This window comes from Alligator mississippiensis, chromosome 5 (genome assembly GCF_030867095.1).
Source record: "Alligator mississippiensis isolate rAllMis1 chromosome 5, rAllMis1, whole genome shotgun sequence".
NCBI lineage: Eukaryota > Metazoa > Chordata > Crocodylia > Alligatoridae > Alligator > Alligator mississippiensis.
This window is the reverse complement of record NC_081828.1, coordinates 162,196,542-162,221,063: the sequence shown is the minus strand read 5'-3', so window position 1 is coordinate 162,221,063 and position 24,522 is coordinate 162,196,542. Positions and strand designations below refer to the sequence as shown.

The 24,522-nt window shown below is 40.2% G+C and overlaps 1 protein-coding gene across 2 annotated transcripts in view; it reads left to right on the top strand.

Annotated features, from left to right (window-relative positions):
* Window positions 1-24,522, top strand: part of HDAC9 (histone deacetylase 9) — a 657,492-nt gene that overhangs the window by 303,962 nt on the left and 329,008 nt on the right. For both annotated transcript variants that reach the window (XM_059728942.1, XM_059728941.1), the window contains exons 7-10: window positions 5,346-5,477; window positions 11,272-11,387; window positions 19,930-20,052; window positions 24,244-24,454. In XM_059728942.1, coding sequence (XP_059584925.1) covers window positions 5,346-5,477; window positions 11,272-11,387; window positions 19,930-20,052; window positions 24,244-24,454 — 582 coding nt within the window. The remainder of the gene's footprint in view (window positions 1-5,345; window positions 5,478-11,271; window positions 11,388-19,929; window positions 20,053-24,243; window positions 24,455-24,522) is intronic.

Here is a 24,522-nt window from a genome sequence, read left to right as displayed (position 1 = left end):
GAGTGCATGGCCATGCCAGTCATATGCAACAGGCAGAGAGAGGGGGCAACGGAGGGATTCTGAATAAGCTGTTTGGGGCCCAGTTCATAGATTTCATAGACATTAGGGCTGGAAGGGACCTTGGAAGATCATCGAGTCCAGCCCCCTGCCCAAAGGGCAGGAAGTCAGCTGGGGTCATAGGATCCCAGCAAGATTAGCATCCAGTTTGTTCTTGAAGGAGTTCAATGTAGGCGCTTGAACCACCTCCAGTGGCAGGCTGTTCCAGACCTTGGGGGCTCGGATAGTAAAGAAATTCTTTCTTATGTCCAGCCTGAAACGGTCTTGTAGTAGTTTATGACTGTTCAACCTAGTTGTCAACCCTTGGGGCGCTCTGGTGAACAAACGTTCCCCCAGATACTGGTGGTCACCCCTGATAAACCTATAGGTGACCAGCAGATCACCCCTGAGCCTGTGCTTTTCCAGGCTAAAGAGCCCCATGGCTCTCAGCCTGTCATCGTAGGGTCTGCTTCCCTGACCTCTGATCATGTGTGTGGCTCTTCTCTGGACTCTCTCAAGCTTCTCCACATCCTTTTTGAATTGTGGAGCCCAAAACTGGACGCAGTACTCCAGCTGCGGCCTCACCAAGGCCGAGTACCAAGACCAGGGCCGAGTACAAGAATGACATCCCGGGATTTGCTTGAGAAACATCTATGGATGCAAGCCAGCGTTTTGGTCGCTTTACTAGCCGTAGCATCGCATTGCAGGCTCATGTTCATCTTGTGGTCAGTGATGACCACCAAGTCTCTTTCTTCCATAGTGCTAGCCAGCATAGCACTGCCAAGCCTATAAGGATGCTGCGGGTTTTTCTTCCCAAGGTGGAGAACCTTGCATTTATCGGCATTGAACACCATCAGATTCTCGTCCGCCCACTTGCTGAGCCTGTCCAGGTCAGTCTGGATCACCCACCTGTCTTCTGGTGTGGATACTTTGCCCCCAAGTTTGGTGTCGTCAGCAAACTTGGCCAGTCCGCTTCTGACTCCAGTGTCCACGTCATTAATGAAGAAGTTGAACAGTATGAGTCCAAGGACAGAGCCTTGGGGGACCCCACTGGTCACAGGACACCATGATGAGTGACTTCCATCAATTACTACCCTCTGGGTCCTACCACGGAGCCAATTTTCCAGCTAGTGGATCGTGGTGGACCCAAGGAGACAATTGGCCAGTTTCACCAAGAGGTGATCATGGCATACCAGATTGAAGGCTTTTTTGAAGTCAAGATATATGACATCAATCTCTTCTCCGTAGTCCAGGTGATAGGTCACCTGGTCGTAGAAGGAGATGAAATTGGTCAAGCAAGACCTACCGGCAACAAACCCGTGCTGGCTATCCCTTAAGATGTTGGCGTCGGCCAGTCCATTAAGGATGGCCTCTTTAATAAACTTTTCTAAGATCTTCCCCGGGATAGAAATCAGGCTGATGGGTCTATAGTTAGCCGGATCCACTTTCCTCCCTTCCTTGAAGATAGGCACCACATTGGCCTTCTTCCAGTCTTCGGGCACTGGAAATTCAGTGATGTTTGATAGACATTTATGGCTGGTAAAAAGCAGGACTCATTGAGAATGGGAAAGAAAGGTGCAGCTTAACTCTGGGAAGAGGAAGTAAAAATGTATTCAATATAGTGGCTCACCATGACTTGAAAAACTCCTTCTCAGTGTTGACTCTGAGCACAGTAGGCACTACCATAGGTCTTATTCAGATAGGTTAAATTAACCTATTCTTGTGGGTTCCACATATGAGCTATGTGTTTTATAGTCATGGTCAGTGTTGGGTGCATTTGATTAACTTTACAGTCAGGGGTCTACCCAACTCAAGGCAGTGGCTGGACAATTTCACAGGCAGATCACGGGGCTGGCTGCCATTTTCAGGGGTTTATCATGGCTGGGCCCCCCCCATGCCTCCGATTGCCCAATAGACATTGGTGGCCCTGCTCCCACCACTGACTGGTGTCCATCATATGGCCCTGCCCATCATTACAGATTGGCTAAGGGCTGTCCATGTGGCCCCTCCTTCACCACTGGTTGGTGGAGAGGGATGGGGCCATTTGACAGGCAACCCTCTTAGCCAATCACTGGTGAGGGACAGGGGTCACAGCCATCTTGCCTGCTCACTTTCCTGTTGGCAGCCCCTTTAATGCTGGGCTGTGCTGCTGGGAGGACTGTGAAGCCAGCACTTTATTTTTAGTAAATCCCCCCCCTGCAGATTTTGTGGAGATCGCTTGATTTGTTATTTCCTCAAAATTGCAATTTGAATAGGTCCCTCTTTATAGTTGGTTTCTATTACTGAGCACATGATGCTTTTGGCAGCAGTTTAATGACGGACAGTGTTTTTTGTCAGGTTTTCTTGCATGCAAATGTAAGATGAGGGGATTTTTTCCCCTGTGTTGATTGGAGGAAAAACCTTATTTTATATATGAGTAAATATGTTAGCATTAAGTCAAAATGCAGTGATCAGCATGCTGTTCTGATAACTGAGAGTGTACTGTATTTACAGCATTCCACTGTGTTCCCCTGTAGACATTCTTATTTTGAGCTAACAAAACCATTGGGCATTTTAGCTGAATCCATTTCCAAAGTAGATTAGGTTAAACTAGTTTTCCTAAACTGGACCAGGAGTGTGCACAGGAAGCTAATCCCAAGGTATTTCCCTGTAGAGAAAAACACTACAAACCAGGACTTAAAACATCAAGCTAAATGCTCTTTTAAAATCTAGTCCAGAATTTTTAAAATAATTTCTTTGGCAACTTCATTTGAGCTCTTATAGAGATATTAATTACACAGTTTAGTTTTTAAAAAAATCCTTATTAGTTAAGAATTTCAGAGTTAAAGTATTTGCAAATATAATTTAATTTCCTCTATGCTCTGTTTACTCATTTGCATTTCTTTTAGTTAAAATAATTTCTTCATTAAATAATAACTTCTTCATTAAAATAATTTGAATTCAGTACATTGTCTATAGTCATATTGAGCTTTGAAAAACTTTTTTTTAAACAGAAGAGTAATAATAAAACCTATAATTGGACTGCAAATTACCAGGGAATGTCTATTAATAGTCAGAACATAGCTGAGAATGAAATATAACTATAACTGTCATTCTGTACATAAACTGAGATATATAAATTTGTTGGAGAAATGCTGTTGAAATATATGGGTTCTGTCATAGACTTCATAGATTTCAATTTTTCACCCTGTGACTTCTCTAAGAGTCAGTGGCTCAGCCACGATTAGAAGCTAGAAATCCTGTTTCCCAATCCTGTGCTGTAAGCATCAGACCATACACAATAATTATACATATGTATTTAGTTCACTGAAGTCTCAGTTTTCAGCTCTCGCTAGCAAGAGTCCTGTTTGATGCAGTACTCTCATCTGACTGCATCTCATGCAGAATATTGGAGCAAGTCTAAACTTCATAGTCCTCAAAGCTTTACTTTTTGTCTCATTTAAAGCATTGAAAACCTGTGGGTTTCGCACACCCCCCTCCTTTTCATTTTAAAATTAATTGTTTTCATTTAAATAATGATCCTTCATCTTTTATGCAAGGGTTATCCTCTCAGCTGGCATATAAATTCAGACATCCACATAAAAGACTGCCTTTTTTGTTTGGATTGATTGAAATGCAGAGTATGATGGGAATGTGGTAAAAATAGAAATGCAATCTGTGTAACTGGGCACGAAACACATTCATATACAAGTGGAACTTGTCCCCAGTGGATGCTGAAGAGCTCTTTCTCTGAGCCCAGAGGATTTACATTGCATTATTCAGTCACTGATATGGAAGTCTTCTCCTACAGCTTGGGAGTATCGAGAATTATAAATAGAATGAACCCTAACTGAAACCTGAGTCAGTACAATAGCTGATTAACTTCACTTCCGAAAGAAATTATAACTAGGTAAGATTCCTGGTCAGAGCATACATACATCTACATAGATATTCCTCTGAAAACAGTTCAGAAATACAGCCCCCCAGCTTTCTGCAAGTAGGAACAGGCATGACAAAGGCAGGCAAGAGGCACTGCAAATCCAACTGCCTCAAAATTCACAGGATATTTTGTAGCACTCTTGGAGCAACTTAAATTCAGTATGTTCTTGGCTACCCCTTAGCTCTGTCTCAGGCAATGCTAATGTCCGCATAGTAAAAAAATGAGACAGGAGGAAACAATTGTGTTCATATTGCACAAGACAGATTTGAAGTTAGGAGTCTTCAATGGATCTAGGATTTCGCCCTCTTCCTATTTTGTCCATCTGTGCATATGCGTGGAAGTGAGAGAGAGGAAACTGATCCCAGTTTCCAGCTCTGTACAGCTTGAGATATTGATGAACCAAGATTTGTGGCCAGACAGGGAAATATAAACAAGTTCTACCTTGAACTTAACTGTCATTAACCATCTGTTAATAGAGTTTTACCTAGTAGAACAGACAAATGGGCAAAGGATTTTTTTTTTTTCATACAGAAGTGACAAAAACAATATGCTTGACAAAACTTGGTCTCTAATGTTCACATTTAAAGACTGTGCCTACTTAGTAAATGAAAAAGGAGATGGAAGTTGTCCAAGATGCATTAAATATAATCCTAGGATTTCTGGGATTCGATCCTATTTCTTTTTTTCAGGCTAAGCTTATATTTTCATGTTCTCTGGATTTAAATGTTCTCTAGATACTGTAATAAACCTGTTTGTTTTGGTGCAGTTATTAAGAAAGTAAGGTTTTAGGCTCTGAACTGCTGACTAAGAAATATTCAGCCAATATGTTCTGACATAAGTTACATTTCTGTAAAATATCCAAAGGCACTAACAGAAAATTCTTCCTGTTTCCACCATCAAACTAAAATCTAAATGCAAATGGGGTTCCTAAGTATACTGTTATCAGTTTTCACCTATAAGAGATGTAAAAATACCGTAGGATAAGGCTTTTCCTGGCTCCTAAGTAGGTCTAATAGCAAAACAGCATATTAGTAACTAAATCTGTTTGATAGGCCTGCAGAAAATATTGTCAATCCTATCTGCCTTGGTATTGCATCATTGTGTGGAGTTGTAGATTCTGATTTCACCCAGTTAATTATAAGGGCTACCTATTAGTTGCCTAAGTGTAATCCTGTTCCACCCTGCCTCAGTTCCTGAAAAACTTTGATAGAAAAGGTAGAGGGGGCCTCCTCCTCCTCTTTGCTGCTTTTTCTCTCCAGTCCTCCGTCCCTTCTCTCTCTTCCTCTGGCCAAGTAGGAGCTCAGGGAAGAGCACACTAAAGGGAAGACAGCACTGCTGGATAAACAGCTTTTTAATTGTTAATGATATATTTTCTTCCCTTGATTCCCAGCCTCAGAGCCCAACTTGAAGGTGCGTTCCAGATTAAAGCAGAAGGTGACAGAAAGGAGAAGTAGCCCCTTACTGAGAAGGAAGGATGGAAATGTTGTCAGCTCATTCAAGAAGAGACTGTTTGAGGTGACAGGTAAATAAGGATTAAAGAGATTCTGTCTTAACTGCTGCCATCAGCAGACGTGTTCAGAAGCCTCAAAAAGTAGTTTACTAGAAACATAATTGAGCATCAAACAAAAGCTTGGAAGGAGTTTCTCTGTCAAAATTAAAAATATATTAAAGGTATAAGAACTCACAAGATTCTGTTCTTTATTTTCTTATTAAAAGGACACTGTCAACCTGAGACTCATACTTGCATTTGAACATTTTTCATTGCAGTAGTAAGAACAAAAGCAAGCCATTCGTAGGGTTGTGGAACAGAAAGAGATCAGAAGGGGGAAAATATATTTTCTTTCCTAGTCTTTCTTTTGGATGTCCGACATCATTTTGTTTATAGTCAAATTTGACCAGTTCATTGCTAGCCCTCAGATCAGTCTCATTTACCTCTCTGCAGAGAATGTCCATGCTCTTCACATAGGCTCTACAACAGCATGGGCCTTGTAGTATGTTAGACTTAGCATACATTCAATGCACTTAAAACACAAGTGACCCTGCATTCAAGCAGTAAAACAGATGCCAAGTGTGCTCATATTGTGGAAAGTTATGACTTTTTTTTGCACAAGGAATATCTCCGGATCATAATAGATAACAGGTGTCCTTATTGTCAGACTGCTCCATGGAGATAAACAAGCAGTTTGTGGTCCTCACCCAGCTGTGACATCAACCAGGGACCTCTCTACTTTACCAAGCCTCTAGATGGGATGAGGAAAGCCAGACATGTCAGGAAGAATGATCCTGGACCTTTCACTTGACAGGTTCCTCCAGGATAAAGTTGAAAGCCAGGTGCCCGCAGTCCCAGCACTGCACAGGAGCTAGAACCAAAAATCAACGAGCTATGCATGTTAGATTGTAGTATACATTACCATTAGACTGCTCAGAATGTATCCTAACTTCAAGAATGCATGCATTTAGCATGTAGTAAGTGTCATACAGGGCCCTTTGTTTTCTAGTAGCAGCAAAACTAAAATAAAAACCAAAAAAGGAAATGCTATTCATAAAGGATGAGGAAGAAGGAATGAGCTCAAGCCTTATCTAAAAGACAAGACAAATTGAAAAGGCAAGAAAACACTCGTACTGTTTAAACACTTGATAGTTTAAGACTGATCATCAGAAAAACAGAATTAAAATAGCTACTTTTAACAAGAATTTCAATCTCTGAAGTTGAATAGGAAATGGACGGATGAATGAATGAAAGAATAGCACTTGTCGTATTGCAAGCTAAGTAGGGACTGTTAAATTCAACTTAATGTCTTCAGGGAAAAGCAGACATTTAGGAATGTGGGATATGAACAGCATACGGATTCTGAGAAACCTGAGCCCTAATTTAACAAGTCTGCAGACAGCTTTGAAGCCCATTATGGCCCTGATCCAGGAAAGCACTTGAGCACATGCTTAAATCTGATTGACTTCAATGAGTTTTAATACTGCTGAATACTGTTCTGAATAAGAATGCTCTCCAGAACTAAATCAGGCACAAGATAGAATATTAATTGCAACAGTGCTTTTTCCTGAGCTCTTCCAGCCAACAGGACCAGAATTAACGTCTAATCAATGCCTGTCTAAGAGATGCAGAAATAATGGTGTCATGTTGCTGACTATGCAAAACACATACGTTAGCTATGGTATCAGATGGAAAGTTTCACTAAATTTTTGGAAAAACTTCATGTTTTGGGAAAAAGCCAAAGTAATTGTATCTTTATATATATAAAGATAAATATATATATATATATATAATATAATTATATATTAATATATATATGTGTGTGTGTGTGTGTGTGTGTGTGTGTGTGTATATATGTATGTATAATTATATATTTATACACAGCTTCTAATACCATAAACAATTCCATGGACAAGTATTTGGATGTGATGTAAACAGATGCCACCACAGTGCAACAATATTTGAAGGTGCTTTCAGGCACTAATTGAAACTGCACCAGTATCCCCACTTTATATGTAAAGTTGCATGCTTTCATGGAGACACAGTTGTCAGTATATACACACATGTACATGGATGCATTCAATCAATCAATCAATCAATCATTAAGGGCACTAACAGAAGTGGTATTTTGTCACATGATCAGCCCCTGAAAGTGCTCTACAGCCGTGCCCTGGCAGAAGTGCACAACTGCAGAGCACTTTAAAAAGTGTCCAGTCACACAACAAATTAACCTTCATAACTTGAGGGTTCAGATGAAGGTGCTTCCAAGTGGAGTGCCTTCATTAACTTGTGTCATCCCATGGTGAGAGCATGGCTCAGCTGAAGCAGCTCCTAGACCCACCCCAGTGCTGTCTTCAGGATGGGAGCGAGGGAGGGAGTTCTGATTCGGGTTTGCCCAGCCTGTGCCAGAGGGTGGTGTGTGTGTGGGCTGGGGAGGGCTCCAATCCACTAGATTCCCCCCCCCCCCACACACACACACACACATTCCAGTGCAGGCTGGGCAAACCCCAGAACAGATCTCCCGTCCATGCTGAGACAGCATTGGAGCTGGGAGAGGGGGGAGTGGAGCTAGGGAAAGAGGTTGCAGAGGCACAGCCTCTCTCACTGGATTGGCTCCAAAGTGGAGCTCAATCTTCCACCCTCCCAATCCAACCGCAAACGTCTGTTGGTTCAGGAGGGTCGGTCTAACTCATGGTGCTTTTTGTGAAGTGCCATGAGTTAGACCAGAGAGCTGCATGTCTGTCAGTGCCCTAAGTGAAGAGGGAGACTACGGTGCAGTCCGAGGTAGTCATTTCTACAGTCCAGTCTCAAACACTCGGAGCTAGTAGTATAGACATTCCAGAGGCATTGGCAGTTGAAAAATGCAGGATTTATTCAGTACCTTAGAAGCAGCCCTTTGTAAAAGAAAGGAGGTAGAAGAGTAGCAGCAGTTAAAAGAACTGGACTTCAGTTCACTAGCAGCTGCTGCTGAAGAGTGAGTGGTCTTGAGTGAGACCTGTAGTGTAGGAATTGCAAATAGCATCAAGGCTTTGAAGAAGGCTAATACCTCTGAATACTATTTCACTGAAAACAATGAAATTTCACCTGTTTATTAGCCTCTTGGGTTTCCTGGAGAACTGGGAGATATACTGTGAGAAAAGGCTTTCCCTCTAATTTCCAATTATCCTATAGCACTATTTTTTCTTTGTCATAACAACTAAGTTTCTGTTATGATGAGCAGACTAGAAAATGTAACCTGGTTCTTTTAGAACACATTTCTCTGTGTTGGATGTTTTGCCTTCAAATGGGAGATTATGAGGAATTTAAAGCCATATGTGCATGGCTTGGACTAAAGGCAAAAGATAAGAACTGCTTGTCTTGCTTCTCTGCCCATTTAGAAAAATCTTCACCTGATTTCAAAGGAATATATTTCTCTGCTGCATGGATCTCATATATGAAGTCTGATGTCTTTGAAAGAAACTGCTTGAATTCAGGGTAACCAAGAGCCCTTTTGAAATCATATGGTTGACCACTCCTACTGATAACTCTGTTTGAAAATGTCAGCCTTACTTGTTTTTGATCTAAGAGCTCACCAAGTTATTCTGTGATATACAGACCTGTTTAAATATTTAGTGATGTATTGTCAGTCATAGTAGACAAGACTGTTGTTAATTAGAAGGAATATTTAACAGTTAAGAAAAAAATTCCTACTGGGTGGGGGTGAGAAAAAAAAAACAACCCACAAAGTGAAAGCTTTGAAGTTAATTAAAATTGTTTTGAATTAATTTATATGCATATGAACATAGTGAATGAGAGGGCAGTTATCCTTGGATAGCAAACATGCATATGATATTAATACCTAAAGTGGTAATATGTTTGGCATTGTTGAGCCATTTTTTACGTTTTACTGAAGAATTTTTACTAAACTTTTTGTCTTGAATTATACCCTCTACAAGCATATGATACCGAGTCATCTTGAATGCACAGGTGTAGAATGCTTTTGGTGCTTGTTCCATTGACTCAATAGAAAAAAATGGTGCCAGGCCATTTATCTATACAACCAACCTGGTACTGCTCAGTGCTCACCCTGTAGGCATAGCACACAAAGTACAGTATTAACACATTCTGTTCAGTGTCTCGCATATGTAGTTTTCAGGGCATTTCTCTGCCCGTGTGTCTTCAGGCTTCAGGATTATGATCCAGGTAAAGAATATTTCCTTTTTTAAAAAATTTGTGGAACAGCTACAGTGTTTTCCATTAAAAAATCTGCTATTAGGCTCAGATATTTTCAAATTATTTCACTGCTAGTGATATAAATGCCACTGGTCAAGTTGTTGGGGATCTACCAGTTACTATCTATTGTCAAAATCTTCATTTCCTATTCATTTCTAGGATGGCCCATTCCTTTCTATGATGTGTACACTCAGAATTTAGATGCAAAATAAAATACTAATTATTTTAACAGGATAGCTTTACCATTTGCCATAGTTAAAGTAGAAGTAGGAAAGGAAAGGAAACTTGTATTCTGTTGCTGTCTCTGATGCTGGCTTACTCACAGTGATTCCTTACACCAGAAAATAGTTTCCCTGGATTCATTGGTTTGTTTGTTTGTTACTGATTGTCATTGGTGTGATTTGTTTCACTGTGTTTTGTACATTTTGTCCAGTGATTTAAAAGTACAGGTGATCAGACTTTTCCTGACAAAGCTTTTCGTTTGAAAGAAATCAAACAATAATAACATTTCCAGAAATGGGAAAATGAGAATTATCATTTTGGAGGTTTGCATTTTTTGTATGAAAAGCTGAAAAGTTTCTTTGCAAAAACATATCTTGCCTAGATGTACATTATTAGTGTATTGACTCATGACAGTGAATTGCAGAAATGTATTCTAGTTGGAACTGAAACAGAAGAGAGTCTTAAAACCCACTAGTATAACTTGCATTATCCCAGTGACAGTAAGAGCGGGGAGTATATTGCAAGTGGGTACAGAACGTAGAGAATATAGAGTTGGCGATATCTAAAAATGTCCAGTTTGGCTAGTGATTGCTGGCTAACTGAAATTATTTAAATTTTCTGATGCACAGTTTGTATAATGGCAATATTAATTATTTCTTGTTATCTTTTTCTTTGTTCAGTACATAAAACTCTCATTTTAATCATTATAGACTTAAAGAAGTTAGATTGACAAAGACCTAGTAAGACGTCTCACTACCCTTCATCTTGACCAAAGCTCCTGGGTACTTTAAACCAGGACGGACTAAAACAGAGTCCTCAAAATGCTGTTTTAAGATTTTGTATGCTGCAAGTATTTCCTCATACTTTGCTGACAGAGGTATATTGTAAATGGTGTATTGTTTTTTATTGGTTGCACAGATAAAGGTTAGTTCACAACAGAATACTTCACGGCCCTTTCCAAATAGCAAAGGAATGGCAGTAGGCCTCATGAATTGATGACATGTTATCTTGACCTTTGCAAATCTACTATCTCTGTCATTTTGATCTCTCTCAGAGGCAGGAGACTATGCAATAAAAAGTGCTTCCTTTTCTTTTTACTCATTAGCAGTTCTGTTTGCTTGCCACTGAGTAATGTGCCATCTTTGCAGAAAAGTCAAGTAATAAATTCACCCTTTGTGCACCAGAGGTGTCAAGAGGGAAAAGAACAAGAATATCTGTCTGTTTTAAGTGGCTAAACAACTGGTCTCCCTTAGAAATGAATTGAATGCTCCATTCAGTATAGGTTCAGCATTCTTCATATGTATGCTGAAGGAAGCATAGAATGTTCATCATAAGCACAGCTGGACATATCTAATTTAACCCTGGTTGCATATCTGCTTCATCTGTTTTTCAGAGTCCTCAGTCAGTAGCAGTTCTCCAGGATCAGGTCCAAGCTCACCAAGCAATGGCCCTACTGGAAGTGTAATGGAAAATGAAACATCAGTTTTGCCACCTAATTCTCAAGCTGAGGTAAAAATAACATTCTTGATCCTATTGAGCTAAGTACAGACAGTTAAAAAGCCTGAGGCTAAATTAATTCACTCTTTTCAGGTTAGTCTAAACTGCGTAGATTAAACTGATAAACATGTGAATAGACGTTCTCTTTTGATTCTGGAAATGCAGCCACATGCCTGCAGTGGCTAAGGCCAGAAGCCAGGGGGCACTAGAGAATGTCCCTGCACAACTGGAGCAGACAACTTAAGCTAAAGCCCACGCACCCTGTCAAGTGTAAAGCATCCTGGCATGCTGGGGGACCATGAGTTAACTGAAACTGGAGGGGATCTGGGACAGAAGTTCAGTAAACTGATTTAACCTAAATCAGTTAAGTCTGATTCTACATCCATCCAAATTTATCTTGAACTGGTTTCAGCCATTTTGGCTAGGGACAAACATTACACATAAACTGGTTTAAGTGATCAGAAACTGATTTAAACTTGTAACAGAACAGCTGTTCAGTGCATATAAACAAGTTTCAAAATGGCTGAAACCAGTTTGAGATAAACCTGGTTGACTATAGTATCAGATTTACCTGATTGAGCTCAAACTGGTTTATGCAACTTCTGTCCCAAACCCCTTCCTGGTTTAAGTTCAAACCAGAGTCCCCCAGCATCCCGGCATGTTCTCTGGGCTGTGCTCTCTGCTCCAGTGGAGCAGGGCTGGCAGGGGTGGAGGCCTTCAGGGCTAGCTAGAGCAGGGACAGGCAGGGGTGGGGGCCTGCAGGCGTCTTATCCTGCAGCTCTCCTGGTTCAGGGAGCAAGTGGCAGTAGTCAGGGTGGGGAGACACTGCTGTGGTCCACTGAGGGTAGAGAGGGTGGAGGGGGAAATAACCCCCCTCCCTGTCCCCTCTGCCTCAGGGGGCCATGCCAGCCAGTGTCTGGCTGCACCCCTGCCTCTGCAGCAGCAAGGAGGGAACACCCAGCAGACCCAGCTCAGGTCCATGGGACAGGGAGCGGGGAATTAAACCCCCTCCCTGGCCAGTTCACCTTATGCTACTATTGGGCCTGGCCATGCCCCGCCCCTGCCCTCCCCCCCCAGCTTCCCTGCAACCGAGGGTGCGTTCTAGTGCCCCCCAGCTCCTGACCCTAGGCGGTTGCAGACATGTGCCTACATTTTCTCTGTCCAAAGGGAATGTCTGTCCAGTTGCAAACTGGTTCAGTCTAGTCAGGTTAGAGTAACCTGCAAATATTCAATCAATTCAGGCTCCAGCTTTTTGAACGTCTGTTCCTAGCCTTTGAATGTGATTTATGTGTACTGAACTTCTGTTGTGTTACAGCTTTGAACCAGTTCTGATCACTTATACTGGTTTATGTGTAACTTGTGTCCCTAGCCTTGTTGGCCAGGTAATTGCTTAGTCTAAAAAGGAATGTAAAGGCTCTGTCTGGAAGTCACGTTATGAACACGTGAAATAGGGGCTATCTTTTGTTTGAGTTTGCAGAGATTAGATGGTGCCAAGATGCACAGTGACACAACTCTTCTGATATACCATAAGGAATATTGGCATCATAAACTTAATGAAATTCTGTGAAACTTCTAGTATCTCTAAATGTTAGTGTTAATAATAATGATATGTGACTTTGCAGAGTCTGTTGCTTTTTAATTCTACTTGGAGCAAGTGATATTTCAGTAAATATTTTGTGCTTCCAAAAACGTGTATATATAGTTCTAGATTCATTAGTCTTAGAGCTTTATTAGCCTTAGAGCTTGCCTACAGATGGACTTATTCTGGAATAAACGTGTCCACTGTGGATTTAATAAGGAAATCTTGAGTATTAACTTACTCCTTCAGTATTCTGTTCCAGCTCAAAGCAGTGGAATTGAGGGAGGTAGAATCCCTTGAGGTACCAGGAAACTGATGGCCAAATATACCTGGAAAAGAGCCAGGACATAGAAGATCTCTCTGTTGCCCTTTGGAAAAGATCTCTGGTGATGGCAGAGGTGAAGCAATAGTGTCTTTGTCAAGGCCAGGGAGCAAAGTGTTGCAGCATAAGGGACGTAAGACACCAAGTGCCTGGATAAGAGTTTTGGTTGCATGAATGGAGAGAGAAGGTCAGATCTTGGAGATGTTATGCAGAAGTCATTGGAAACCCTGAAACAACCTAGATGTGAGGACCTAGGCAAAGTGAAGTCCATGCGAAAGATGATGTCAATGTTATGGGACTGACAGGCAGAGTGATTCTGCTCAGTGATTGAGGAAAGAAAGTTATACAAGAGGACATGTGAAATGAAGATCAAAAATCTGTTTTAGTTATGCTGAGGTTGAGATAATGACTAGTTACCACAAACAATGTCAGAAATACAAGCCAAGTTTTGGACAGAAGAAGACAGGTGAAAGGAAACTAAATGGAAACAGAGAGACAGCCACAGCTGTTGTCAGAAGGGTGAAACACTGTTATTTAGTCCCGTTGACATCTTAGGGACTACTCATGCATTAATTACTGTGAGCAAATGTGACAGAATCTGTAAATTAAACTATAACAGCAAGAGTAAGTTATCAGACTTAATGAATAGAGTGTGTGTGTCTGTGTATGCACAAACATACACAGTACACAAATGCGTGCATACATACATACATTATATATACACTCCCCCAAACATATGTATGTATACCCCACCCACCCACCTCATATATACATACATACATACATAGGTATACCCCCCCCACCCACCGTGTGTGTGTGTGTGTGTGTGTGTGTGTGTTTTCCTAACATAACTGCATTTAGCATTGTCACTGGATGTCTCACCTGCCGCCCACCCACTGATCAATCCTTTAAATCCACTTTAAATATTCTCAGTCGCAGAGGGACATCAAGAAGCTACCTGTGCCTTTGCTAAACTTTCCAAAGAAATTTCTTTCTTCCCAGATATTGAAGTTTTGTCCAAAGTTCGCAGTGGCCCAAGATCCAAATAGACAATATTGACTCAAGATTAAAGTCCGGTGTCCAGTATCTTCTTGTGCATTTGACTAAGGAGCCAGTCCTTAAAGCTATAAGGAGGAGGAAATTCCTAGCTTCTTCATGGGCCAGCCAGCATATGCTGCTAGCCCTGGAAAGTCCTACAGCACCTGACAGAAATGTCTTGACAAGGTCTAGGGTTTTGGTTAATTAGGGCCTCAATTAGTGGATGGAAGTGTGTGTGTGTGAGAGAGAGAGAGAGAGATATTATATATAATAAAAAGGTTCCCAATGCACTGCACACCTAAAGGTTCACACATACAGATTTTTTAAAAACTTAATTTTCAATGAGGAGAGCCATAACTTGCACTGTATATTGAACTAAATTGGTTACTAGTCATTATTAAACATAGAGGAGCTCTGTTCTCTCAGACTTCCTGTGACCCTTTTGTGTGCCTCAGTTTTCCTATCCCTACCATTGCTAATGTGTAATGAGGCTTCATTCACTTTTTTTCAAGTTATTTGGGGTCCTTGGATGGCAAGCACTATAGAGGTACTAATGATGTGTTCTCCTCTCTCATACAGTCTACATGCTTTCTATTTTACAGTATCAACATAAACAAAATGGGCATGTAATTTAATGCTGTTAAATGAAGAGAGAGAGAGTATCCAATGCCCATAATTATAATTACTTTTAAGTTTTGATGTCCTAGCTTGCTGATGTTTGTTGTTTTATACTGTTGGCTGATTAGAAAAATAGCATAAGGAAATGTGATTTAGCAGAGTTTGAGCTAATGGAGCTATTTCTCCAGGTCAGTGGCAGGACATTCACCTCCAAAAAAACTGCAATGGCTAGTTCAACCTCCAGCCCTGACTTTTCCCCATAATGAATTAATTGTGTGTGTGAACTATGATCCAAGGGGCAGGTGGCTGACCTCTGCACACTGATTACTAGCCTCTCTATGGCCCAGAACCCCCCCCCCCCCCCAAAAAAAAAAAAAAAAAAAAGTTGCATTGATGGCTAACATGTGGTCTTGCCTCATGGTCCTGCGTATGGGATTGCAAGGAAACTCTGACTGTGCAGAGAAAGCTACAACAAAGTTAAAATCAGATCACAGGTTTGTCAAGATAGTGGAATTAAATGGGTATATTTTCATCTCATTAAATATGTATAGGAACAGAATGTTATAATTTAAAGACATGAATGCCGAATTACACAGGAAATCATATCAAATTAGTCACTGTCTTGGCTTGAACACATCAGTTACCACTATAAAAAATCAAAAGGGAATGATAATGCTTTCAGTTGATTTTTGCAGTGCTTGGTTCTTTGAATATTTTAGTTCATGTACAATTGTTTCACATCTTTAAACCAACACATAAGCAAATAGTCTGATGTGATTGGCATTGTGTTCATGGCATATCTAGGAAGACTGCAGCTGTTAGAGAAGTGGAACTGTATTCTGTGTATTAAGGGAGCACTGCATTGCACATCATCTTCCCTTGCTATTCCTGGCATTGTTCGTATTAGTCTCTTACTATCACGAGCACTGAAATGAGCCCAAAAAGCTATTTTAAAAGTTGAGCTGGGTGTGCTGGAGCCAGTCACTCTGCTCATTGGCAGAAGACTTGGAAGCTGAAACCACTGGCTTCCATTTCTGGCTCCAATCAGAGACTTCTTTACCCCTCTGGTTACTTGCTTGTTAAGGCTGTGGTCCTGCGGGCTCAAACATTTTTCCATAGATCTCAACATCAGTACATTTTGATTTTGGTAGGATTTAATTTGATTGTTTAATAGTAACCAAACAACTGAATGTTTCTTCCCTACTTGTGCATTAGATGCCAGCTCTCAAATGCCATTTATCTAATCAATTTTTGTCAGATACATAAAGTACAGAAGTTTCTAATAATAGGTTGAGTATTCTAAAATCATCTGAAATGTCACTTGTTTTGCCGTAATCCTGCATGACTCATGCTGCTGTTGTTTCATAATTGTTGTTGTGACATTTGCAGTAAGTGTTGTGTTCCCTTGTGAGTGGGTGTATAGCTGTGGTTTTCATGGCAGCAAATACAGCACTTTTTTTCTGGGGCAAAAACAGGTTGCTGTGATAGAAGAGCCATTTACCAGTAAAAACATGAGGCAGTACCATAAATGTTCACACTCCATGGCACAGACAGAATTATGGAATTATCAGTAATGATACTTTGATTTAAAAAAAAAAGAAAAAACATTTTCTGCCTTCATCATTTAAATAACAACTTCTTAAGCGACTTGCATGTGAAGTGGGGAGTCTGGTAACTATTCATTTTATTTTTTGGTGGGCCACAGAGGTGCACTATAAATAAGAACATTTGTAGATAATCCCTTGCTATCTCAGTTCCTCTAGTGGGGCTTTCAGTGTCTGCTCTGTTAAAATACTTTCTCTGATGATGTGAAACTTAAATGTTAACTCTGGATTTTAATTGCACCTTATAAATAAAAGTTGTTTTTATTGGACCCAATTGTCTTCAGTAGTATCAAAGTTTACTGCAGCAGCTATTTATCTGTTACAGCATACCATACACTTTTGAATGACATGCTCTGCATAGGCTAAATACTGCTTGCAGGGACAATGAATTGAGTGGGGACAGCTTGCTTTGGTGATATATAGTTCAACCTTGTGTGATTATTTCTATGTACATGTGAGCCCTCTTGAAGCCAATAGAAATATTCCATTTGGTGTCAGTCAGGTTTATTTAGGTCATGCATGTACAGAATCTATTTACATTTGTTATACAGCATTTTTGGACAGTGGCATTTTTTTTAAATGATTATATAATCAGAAGGTTTGAATTTAAGGGACATAGACGTACACAAATCTTTCTCTAATGCATCTCCTACTCTTATTATTTTTATAATCCTCAGCTTAATGGAGTTGTCTTTGTAAGACTTCCAGGGTAAAATTAACAAGTTTCTAGCTGGTATATCATGACTGTGCAATCCTTCCCAAACATAAAATAAATTATTTTCATTTTTAAATCTCAAAACAAAAAATGTAAAATGGTACTCTGAAGTAATAACCTAATTCATTATGGACTTTCAAGGCCTTGGCAATCTTGGACTGTTTTCACAACTTGGTAGGTTTCGAGTCCTCAAGAAATAGTCCCTTTTCCTTCATTAAAGTGTGCATGTGAAAACCTCTGCATGTGTGTGCTTATTCCTTTTTCTCAACATGTCCTGCATGAGGTAAAAATAGGCAGGAAGACCACACATAGGTATATCTAATTACTATTCTTCCATTTTAAGAATTAAGCTAGCCAGATTCCCAGGGTCATTTCTTTGAAAGGCACAGAAAGTAGGGAACTCCGGCACACCACATGGATGCTACTGGACACGTACTGTTTAGCTCAGTGTATTGGCAGTAGTGGAACAGGATCAGTTACTCTGGGGAATAGTTGCCTGAATACATAGATAGCTCTAACCAGGTAGGTCCCTGGGTCCATGTAGAGTTCATTTCTGGACAGGGATCTTAACGTGGGGTTAATATAACAACTATCAGCTGCTTCTTTTAGGAGAGCAGCTACTTAGGAGATCTGCTGTCTTTGTATTTGGGTATAAATGTACTTATTAAAAATAGCACTTTATTATTATAACTGTCATGTTTCATGTGTTGAACAGAACTGATCTGGGCTAGATCCAGTGTTAACAGTCGTGCATTGCCTAGTTCATAAGGGAATGTGTTTTACTTTATCCTTTTGTTCTTGTTTCCTAATGCAAACCTTACAGTGAAGCATCATAAAACCGAAAAGGAAATACTCATTTTTTAAAATATAGCACTGTATACCTGTTGTAGCCAATGCAGGTTGATGATGGTTGAGGATTACAGATTTATAGCATCACATTTGGTAAGATCTTTGTAGCATTTCACAATAATACCTCGTATTCTAGCCATGCATTGTTTTAATAATATACAGAATGGCATGTTTTTAAGGCAGTGTCATGTTTCTGAGAAATTAATGTATTTTATAAATAAAGCAGTCCCTTTACTTGTATTTCAGTAGAGCCCTTATCACTTCTGTATACTGTCTTCTTGACATTCCCAAGTCACCAAGAAAAAATTACACGTATAGACTTCTACCTTTGTCGTCTCAGTGGATACATCTTATCTCCAAACAAACTGTATGTGAAAGGTTATGTTTTGAAATAACATCCTGTATTTTTGTGCTAAACCACTTTTCAGTGACAATCTGAAGTCACATTGTATTAGCACAAGGCATTTTCCAAAGTTAATTGATATCCCAGGTTTGTCCAGGGGAAAATCTACAGCTCCCCACAACATGCTTGACAAGTTATTATATTTACTTTAGTCAAAGCCCGAGTGTGCAGTATCCCTCTTGGAGGTGGTCTATTATTGGAGTCCCATATGCTTTTTGTTTGGGAAGAAAGCAGTCACTGTGTCATACTGTTACACAGGGTATTCTTTTTCAGGGATGTTGTTCCCTTGGGGACCATATCATGCCAGAGTTCCTAAGTCTAATAAGACCTTTGTAGCTTTTATTGTGTAAAAGTTCTGTAAGGAAAGCAAGAGTTGAACAGAAAATGTAATTCAAGCAACTCTACTAGACCACATGTTGCAAAACATGACTGTTAAAGCACAAAGACAGAAGCTTCAAAAAGATTCCTCTGAAAATAAGCATGTGACAATGTACCTTTTTAGACTTCTTTCCAGTGAATGTAAAGCGGGTGTCTCTGGGCAAACATTTTAGAAAGCCTGTTTCTACTACAGGGTGATTACAAATATTGCATCAGAAATGTGATGTCCACTTAGTGAACAGCTGTATCACATTGCTGCAAGATGCTGAAATTAGGAGGCAGTAAAGCAGATTAAGCACCTTGAAAGAGGGGGGGCTTAGTACCAGATAATGTGGGACATATTTTTATTGTTAGTAAAGATTTTAAAATACCCGTTTACCATTATTTGACCAACTCTGGCATTTTTTCCTAAATTAATTTTACTCAAACCTTTCCCATTTATACTAGCAAGTGGTATAACCCAAAAGAATCCCCTTTCAATTAGTGGCTCAGGATTATGGTACATAGAATGAAAAGTGTTGAATTAGAGAAAGTTCTTCTCTTTTAATGTAAATAGCTCATATCAGTGGTACTCTGTAACTCTAGCATCCCCAAATGATGTTCAGTGGCATTGGCTGTGTATTCAGTATGAACTGCAGGATTTATCTTGGAAACCAATGAATATTCACCTCCTAATGTATATAAAAATATACAAATTAGGACATAAATAAATAAATAAATAAATAAATGCTTACTCAGGCAAAATTATGATTAACCCTTAGGAAAATTATGTTTGAGCCTTAGGAATGAATGTATTATTGGTTGGAGAACAGATACTGAAGGATAAATTGCTCAAGATGTCAATCAGGTTTGTATCAATATGCATCTGAAGACAAAAATCTCAGATTAGTATTGGGGAAATAGCAGTAGGTCTCAAGGATGATGCAGCTTTCTCCAATATTTGATGCCTCAGTGGATGCCAAAATAATGTAGCTTTCTTTGTAGCAGGGCAATAGAAAAAGGTAATATGGGCATGGAAGTTATGTGTATATTTTTTTTCTTGTTCTAGCCTCTGGTTTCACAACAGCACATTCTGATTGGTGAGGAATCGATGAATCTGTTGAGCCTGTATACATCCCCATCTCTGCCCAACATTACCTTGGGACTTCCAGCAGTACAATCCCATATCAGTGTAAGTGACTACTTTAAAGGGTATTCTTACTGTATTTTAAGGGTTTCTCATTGAGATCAACCTTGCTTGTCCCTGCTTTCTTAATCATCGCAACTTCTTGTTTCCTTCTTATAATACAAGCATGCTCTGATCTTTTCACTTCTCAGAAAGCGTATCCCCTATCTTGCCTTCATTTTTATTGTATGTATCTGACAGCACTGGTTATAATAGCTGTACTTAACAATAAGTAAAGAAATGTAAAATATAATGCTCATACAATTATGTGCCAAATGCCGTTTCTGAACTACAAATACAAGTGTCCGAAACCAGAGCTGTGGTGAGGTATGTGAGTGGGTCATATAATTTGACCTTTTAAATTACTTCTTTACCAAGTGATCATTCCATGTTTGAAAAAATATCTTCCAAAAGTACTGTATTAAAATCAGCAGTTTTCAGAATGAGTATTAATCTCTCTTTTGGTGTCCTTATCAGTAGATTTAAGGCTGTGGTGCTCAACCCCTGGCCCATGGGCCAGATCCAGCCTGTGGAGTCATATCACCCACCTTGCAGGGCTCCCCCATCACCAAATTTCCAAGCCTACTATGGCTGAATTAACCCAGTACAGGCGATGCAAAAAGATTGGGTCCTGGCTATGTCCCGGATAGGCCAGCCTTGCACAGAGGCTGCCTTGCACAGAGAGATTGGGCCCCAACCCAGTCCATTCCCATGCAGAGGGATTGGGTCCTAGCCATGCCAGTCCCCCATTTGAGGCATTGGATTAGGCTCCAGCTGAAACCACCCTGGATCAGGCCCTAGCTGGGCCATTCCCCTGTGCTGAATTCGGCCCAGGGACTGGAGAGGGCCTGAGGGTGGACCTGGTACCATTCTTCCAGTTTGCGGAGCCAAAATGTTGGGCACCAATGATTTAAGGTATATGCTGTCAGTCATTGCAGATATAAATGTGATGTGTGTAAATATAATTGATAGACCAAAGAACATTTAGTAATTTAATAATTGTTTGCCTGCCTATTTACATGGCCTTTGCTCAAGTTGCAGCAATTGAATTTGTTTGTAGCAAACTGTTGGATTAAGTTTATAAATGTATGGATTCACTATGATTGATAATTCACATTAGCTGTTAAAGATCATAAGTCACAGTACTATGGCAGGGGAATTCTAGTCCTTCGAAGTAAATGTGAGTTTCTAGCCCTACGGGGCTAGAATTTTACCCCAGTGCTTCCTAGTTTATTTTACCTAGAAATAAAGGTTTGCATTAAGCTTTATAAGGACTCCATAGAGTATTGCAATGTTATAGAAATGTCAGCAACTTTAGATGTAATAAAATAATATGAATTATGAATTTGGTACGAAATATAAACATTCTAGATGTTATAAATAAGTATTACTTTACAGTATATATGTTTCCTTTTAAGTATGTGCTTTATTATGGAATGCTGTAAGGTGGTACTTAATTTCAATACTAAATCTCATTCAAGTTCTCATGTCATTTCTAGTCTTTTTTACTATAATATAATGTCCTTTCTAGAGAAATATTGCTGTTATCCAGGTCACTTTTGAATGGGAAAGTTCATAATTTTTTTAAAAATCTAACATCAGGAGAACAAGAACATTTTGTAAGCACTAAATACATTCTCTACAAACCTTACACCTGATGTATGTAACCAAATTGTTATTTGTGAAGAAGGCTGCAAATAGACTTTGCCCATGTGCCACTATACATTTTTTTTAATAGCAGCACACAACCCAAGCTAGCAGATCTCCAGGCCTCTTGTTAAACCCCAAATGCCCCAAAATTGGGTGTGCAAATTTTTAGTAATATTTTGTGCCTCCCTTTTGTGGCAGATGTCTGTTCATTTATGGTGCAAGAGCATGGGTAGGCTGGAGCTGCCTGTGTTTTCCAGCTGCCAAAGCAGGTGTTCAGAGGCATGATGCCACAGTGCAATAGCCCCAGGTACCTGGCCACAACATGGGGTCTGCCCATGTGGAGCAGGGCCCATGGGTTTCCCTACTCCATATAGACAAGGTGCCTATGTCCTTAGACCAACACGGCTACAACCTAAACCCCTACTCCATGTATGCATCCATGCACCACGGAAATTCCCAAGGCTTGTGTTTGAAGGATGGAGCATGGAAACCCAAGGGTTTCCCCATTTTGCACCTGCAGATGCATACCCTTGTGTCAGTGTCCGGCAACCGGGACCACTGTCCTGCAGAATCGGGTCTCTGAAGTCTCAGGAGCACCTGGCCCCCACCTAGGCTGCACGTCTGTAGGTTTGGGGTTTCTCTCTTCACATCAGCAAATGTATGCCCCGGACCAGGACGTGGAACTCAGGGCCTTTGTCCCGTCCCTCAGGAGCAGGCCCCAGTGGCCCCAGGTGATGCCCGTCTCTGCCCATATATCACATCAACTATGCCGGGACACATCCCAGCATAGCTAATCCTGCCACAGAGACAACAATTTTAGCCTCAGAGTTAAACGTGTTGCAAGTAATTCTAAATAATATACCACCTTTGAACATTTTTTCCTTTCAAAGTGACTTACCTAACTGCCAGCAAGATGTAAGTAATGTCTAAGTATCTTATAATATTAAAAAATTTAAAGAAATAAGAATGCCCTTTAATTACAAACAATGCCCTGTGTAATCTTCAGCTGTGGTCAGTTATTGCCAAATGCTGTTTTTGGTATCTGAACAAGTCCAGTGTGTAATTTTTGCAAGGTAACTTTTATAGCAGTTGCTAGAATAAGCCAATGAAATTTGATTTTAATTGGTATTTGTTTTTCATGGGAGAAGGGCAGTAGCAGGGTGTGAAGGAAGGTTATGCACATGAAGTTTTAATGAAAACCAGTTAGAGCGTGCCTCTTTAAAACATCTGGAATTCAGATCATTAAAGGATAGGGCTTTTTTTTTTGCCATGACAGAACCTGAACCAGGCACAACTTGGAAGTCTGAATAAAATATTTATTACTGAGCGGCAAGGATTTTCATGGGTGATATCTTTTATTGGATCAACTGAATGGTTGGCATAAACTGAGACAAGCTTTCAAATGCAGTCTAAGGAGAAAGCAGGCACAGAGGAATTAATATTAAAACCAATTCTTTCGCTGTACCCGTTTTCCCTCGCACCAGAAGAAGACTGCATTTGGAAACTTGCCTAAGTCGATTCCCAAAAATGCAGTTGGTCCAATACAAGATATCACCCACAAAAATCCTTGCCTCTTACATATTTCCTGGACTGTCACAGATACATCACTCTAACACTACCACATTTATTGCTGCTATTCCTTGTATTATTTATTATTACTCTAATCAATACATAAAATCTACTTTATATTTTCAGTAAAACTGTTAGCTTGAACACAGACAACTAAGGCAGACCTTCATTTCTAATGGGCCAAGATTTTCAAAATTGGATATATAAAATCAGGCCTTCGGGTGGTTAAGCCAGGGGCCTTTAAAGTACCAAACGCCTACCATCTCCCATTGACTTGAAATTTGGCTTCATAAATCCATCCTGATGATGTACAGTGCACAATTGCACTGTCCCAGGAGCAGCCCTGGAAGGGATTTATTCCAAGGGAACCATTGAGCACCAACTTTTTCCCAAGCATGGTTAACTTCTCACATTCAGTGTTGACTCAGTTTTCTGATTGGTGTGCTGCATGAGGGATGGTTGTGTGGAAAGCCAAGGATCATCTGCTCCATAGGAAAGTTTTGCAACCCCACTCTTCCTGCCACCCCCCCAGCCCTCCCTGCTGGAAATGTGAGTCTATGCGTGGTACAAAGGATCCTGGAAGAAGTCTTATTCAGATGCACAGTTTTTTAAGAGCACATTGAAATCTTGCCTCTTGTGAACAGTGCAAGATGCAAGGATTTTAATGGGTGACATCTTTCATTGAACCAACTTTGTGGTTGGGCATATCACTCAAACAGTAACACTTGTGAATAACGTTTGTATTGCAGGTTCCCTGTGTATCACCATCTCTTCTGTACTGCCCTCAAGTAGTTCCATTGTTTAGTTTTCCTACCTGTTTAAGATTAAGAGATTTTTTTTTCTCTATTTTCAGCCCACAGGCACGGGGTAAGATAGAGATTTCCATCCTTGTCAATTGCTGGCCTGTCTAATTATGTAGTAATCTGATTGTCTAAGTCAGTGAAGAGCAGTAACTATGTCTGTTGTTTCTTGGCACAGGCTTCATCTTCACTCAAAGAAAAACAGAAGTGTGAGACACAGACACTCAGGCAGGGAGTGACTCTGCCTGCACAGTACGGAGGAAGCATCCCTCCATCTTCAGCTCATCCTCATGTTGCTCTAGAGGGAAAGCCTAACAGCAGCCACCAGGCTCTCCTGCAACATTTGTTATTGAAAGAGCAAATGAGACAACAGAAGCTTCTTGTGACTGGTAATTATCAAGATTTCAATGTGCTTCAATCTTCCCCTCTGGCTTCCAAATGTAACTTGATGTAACTT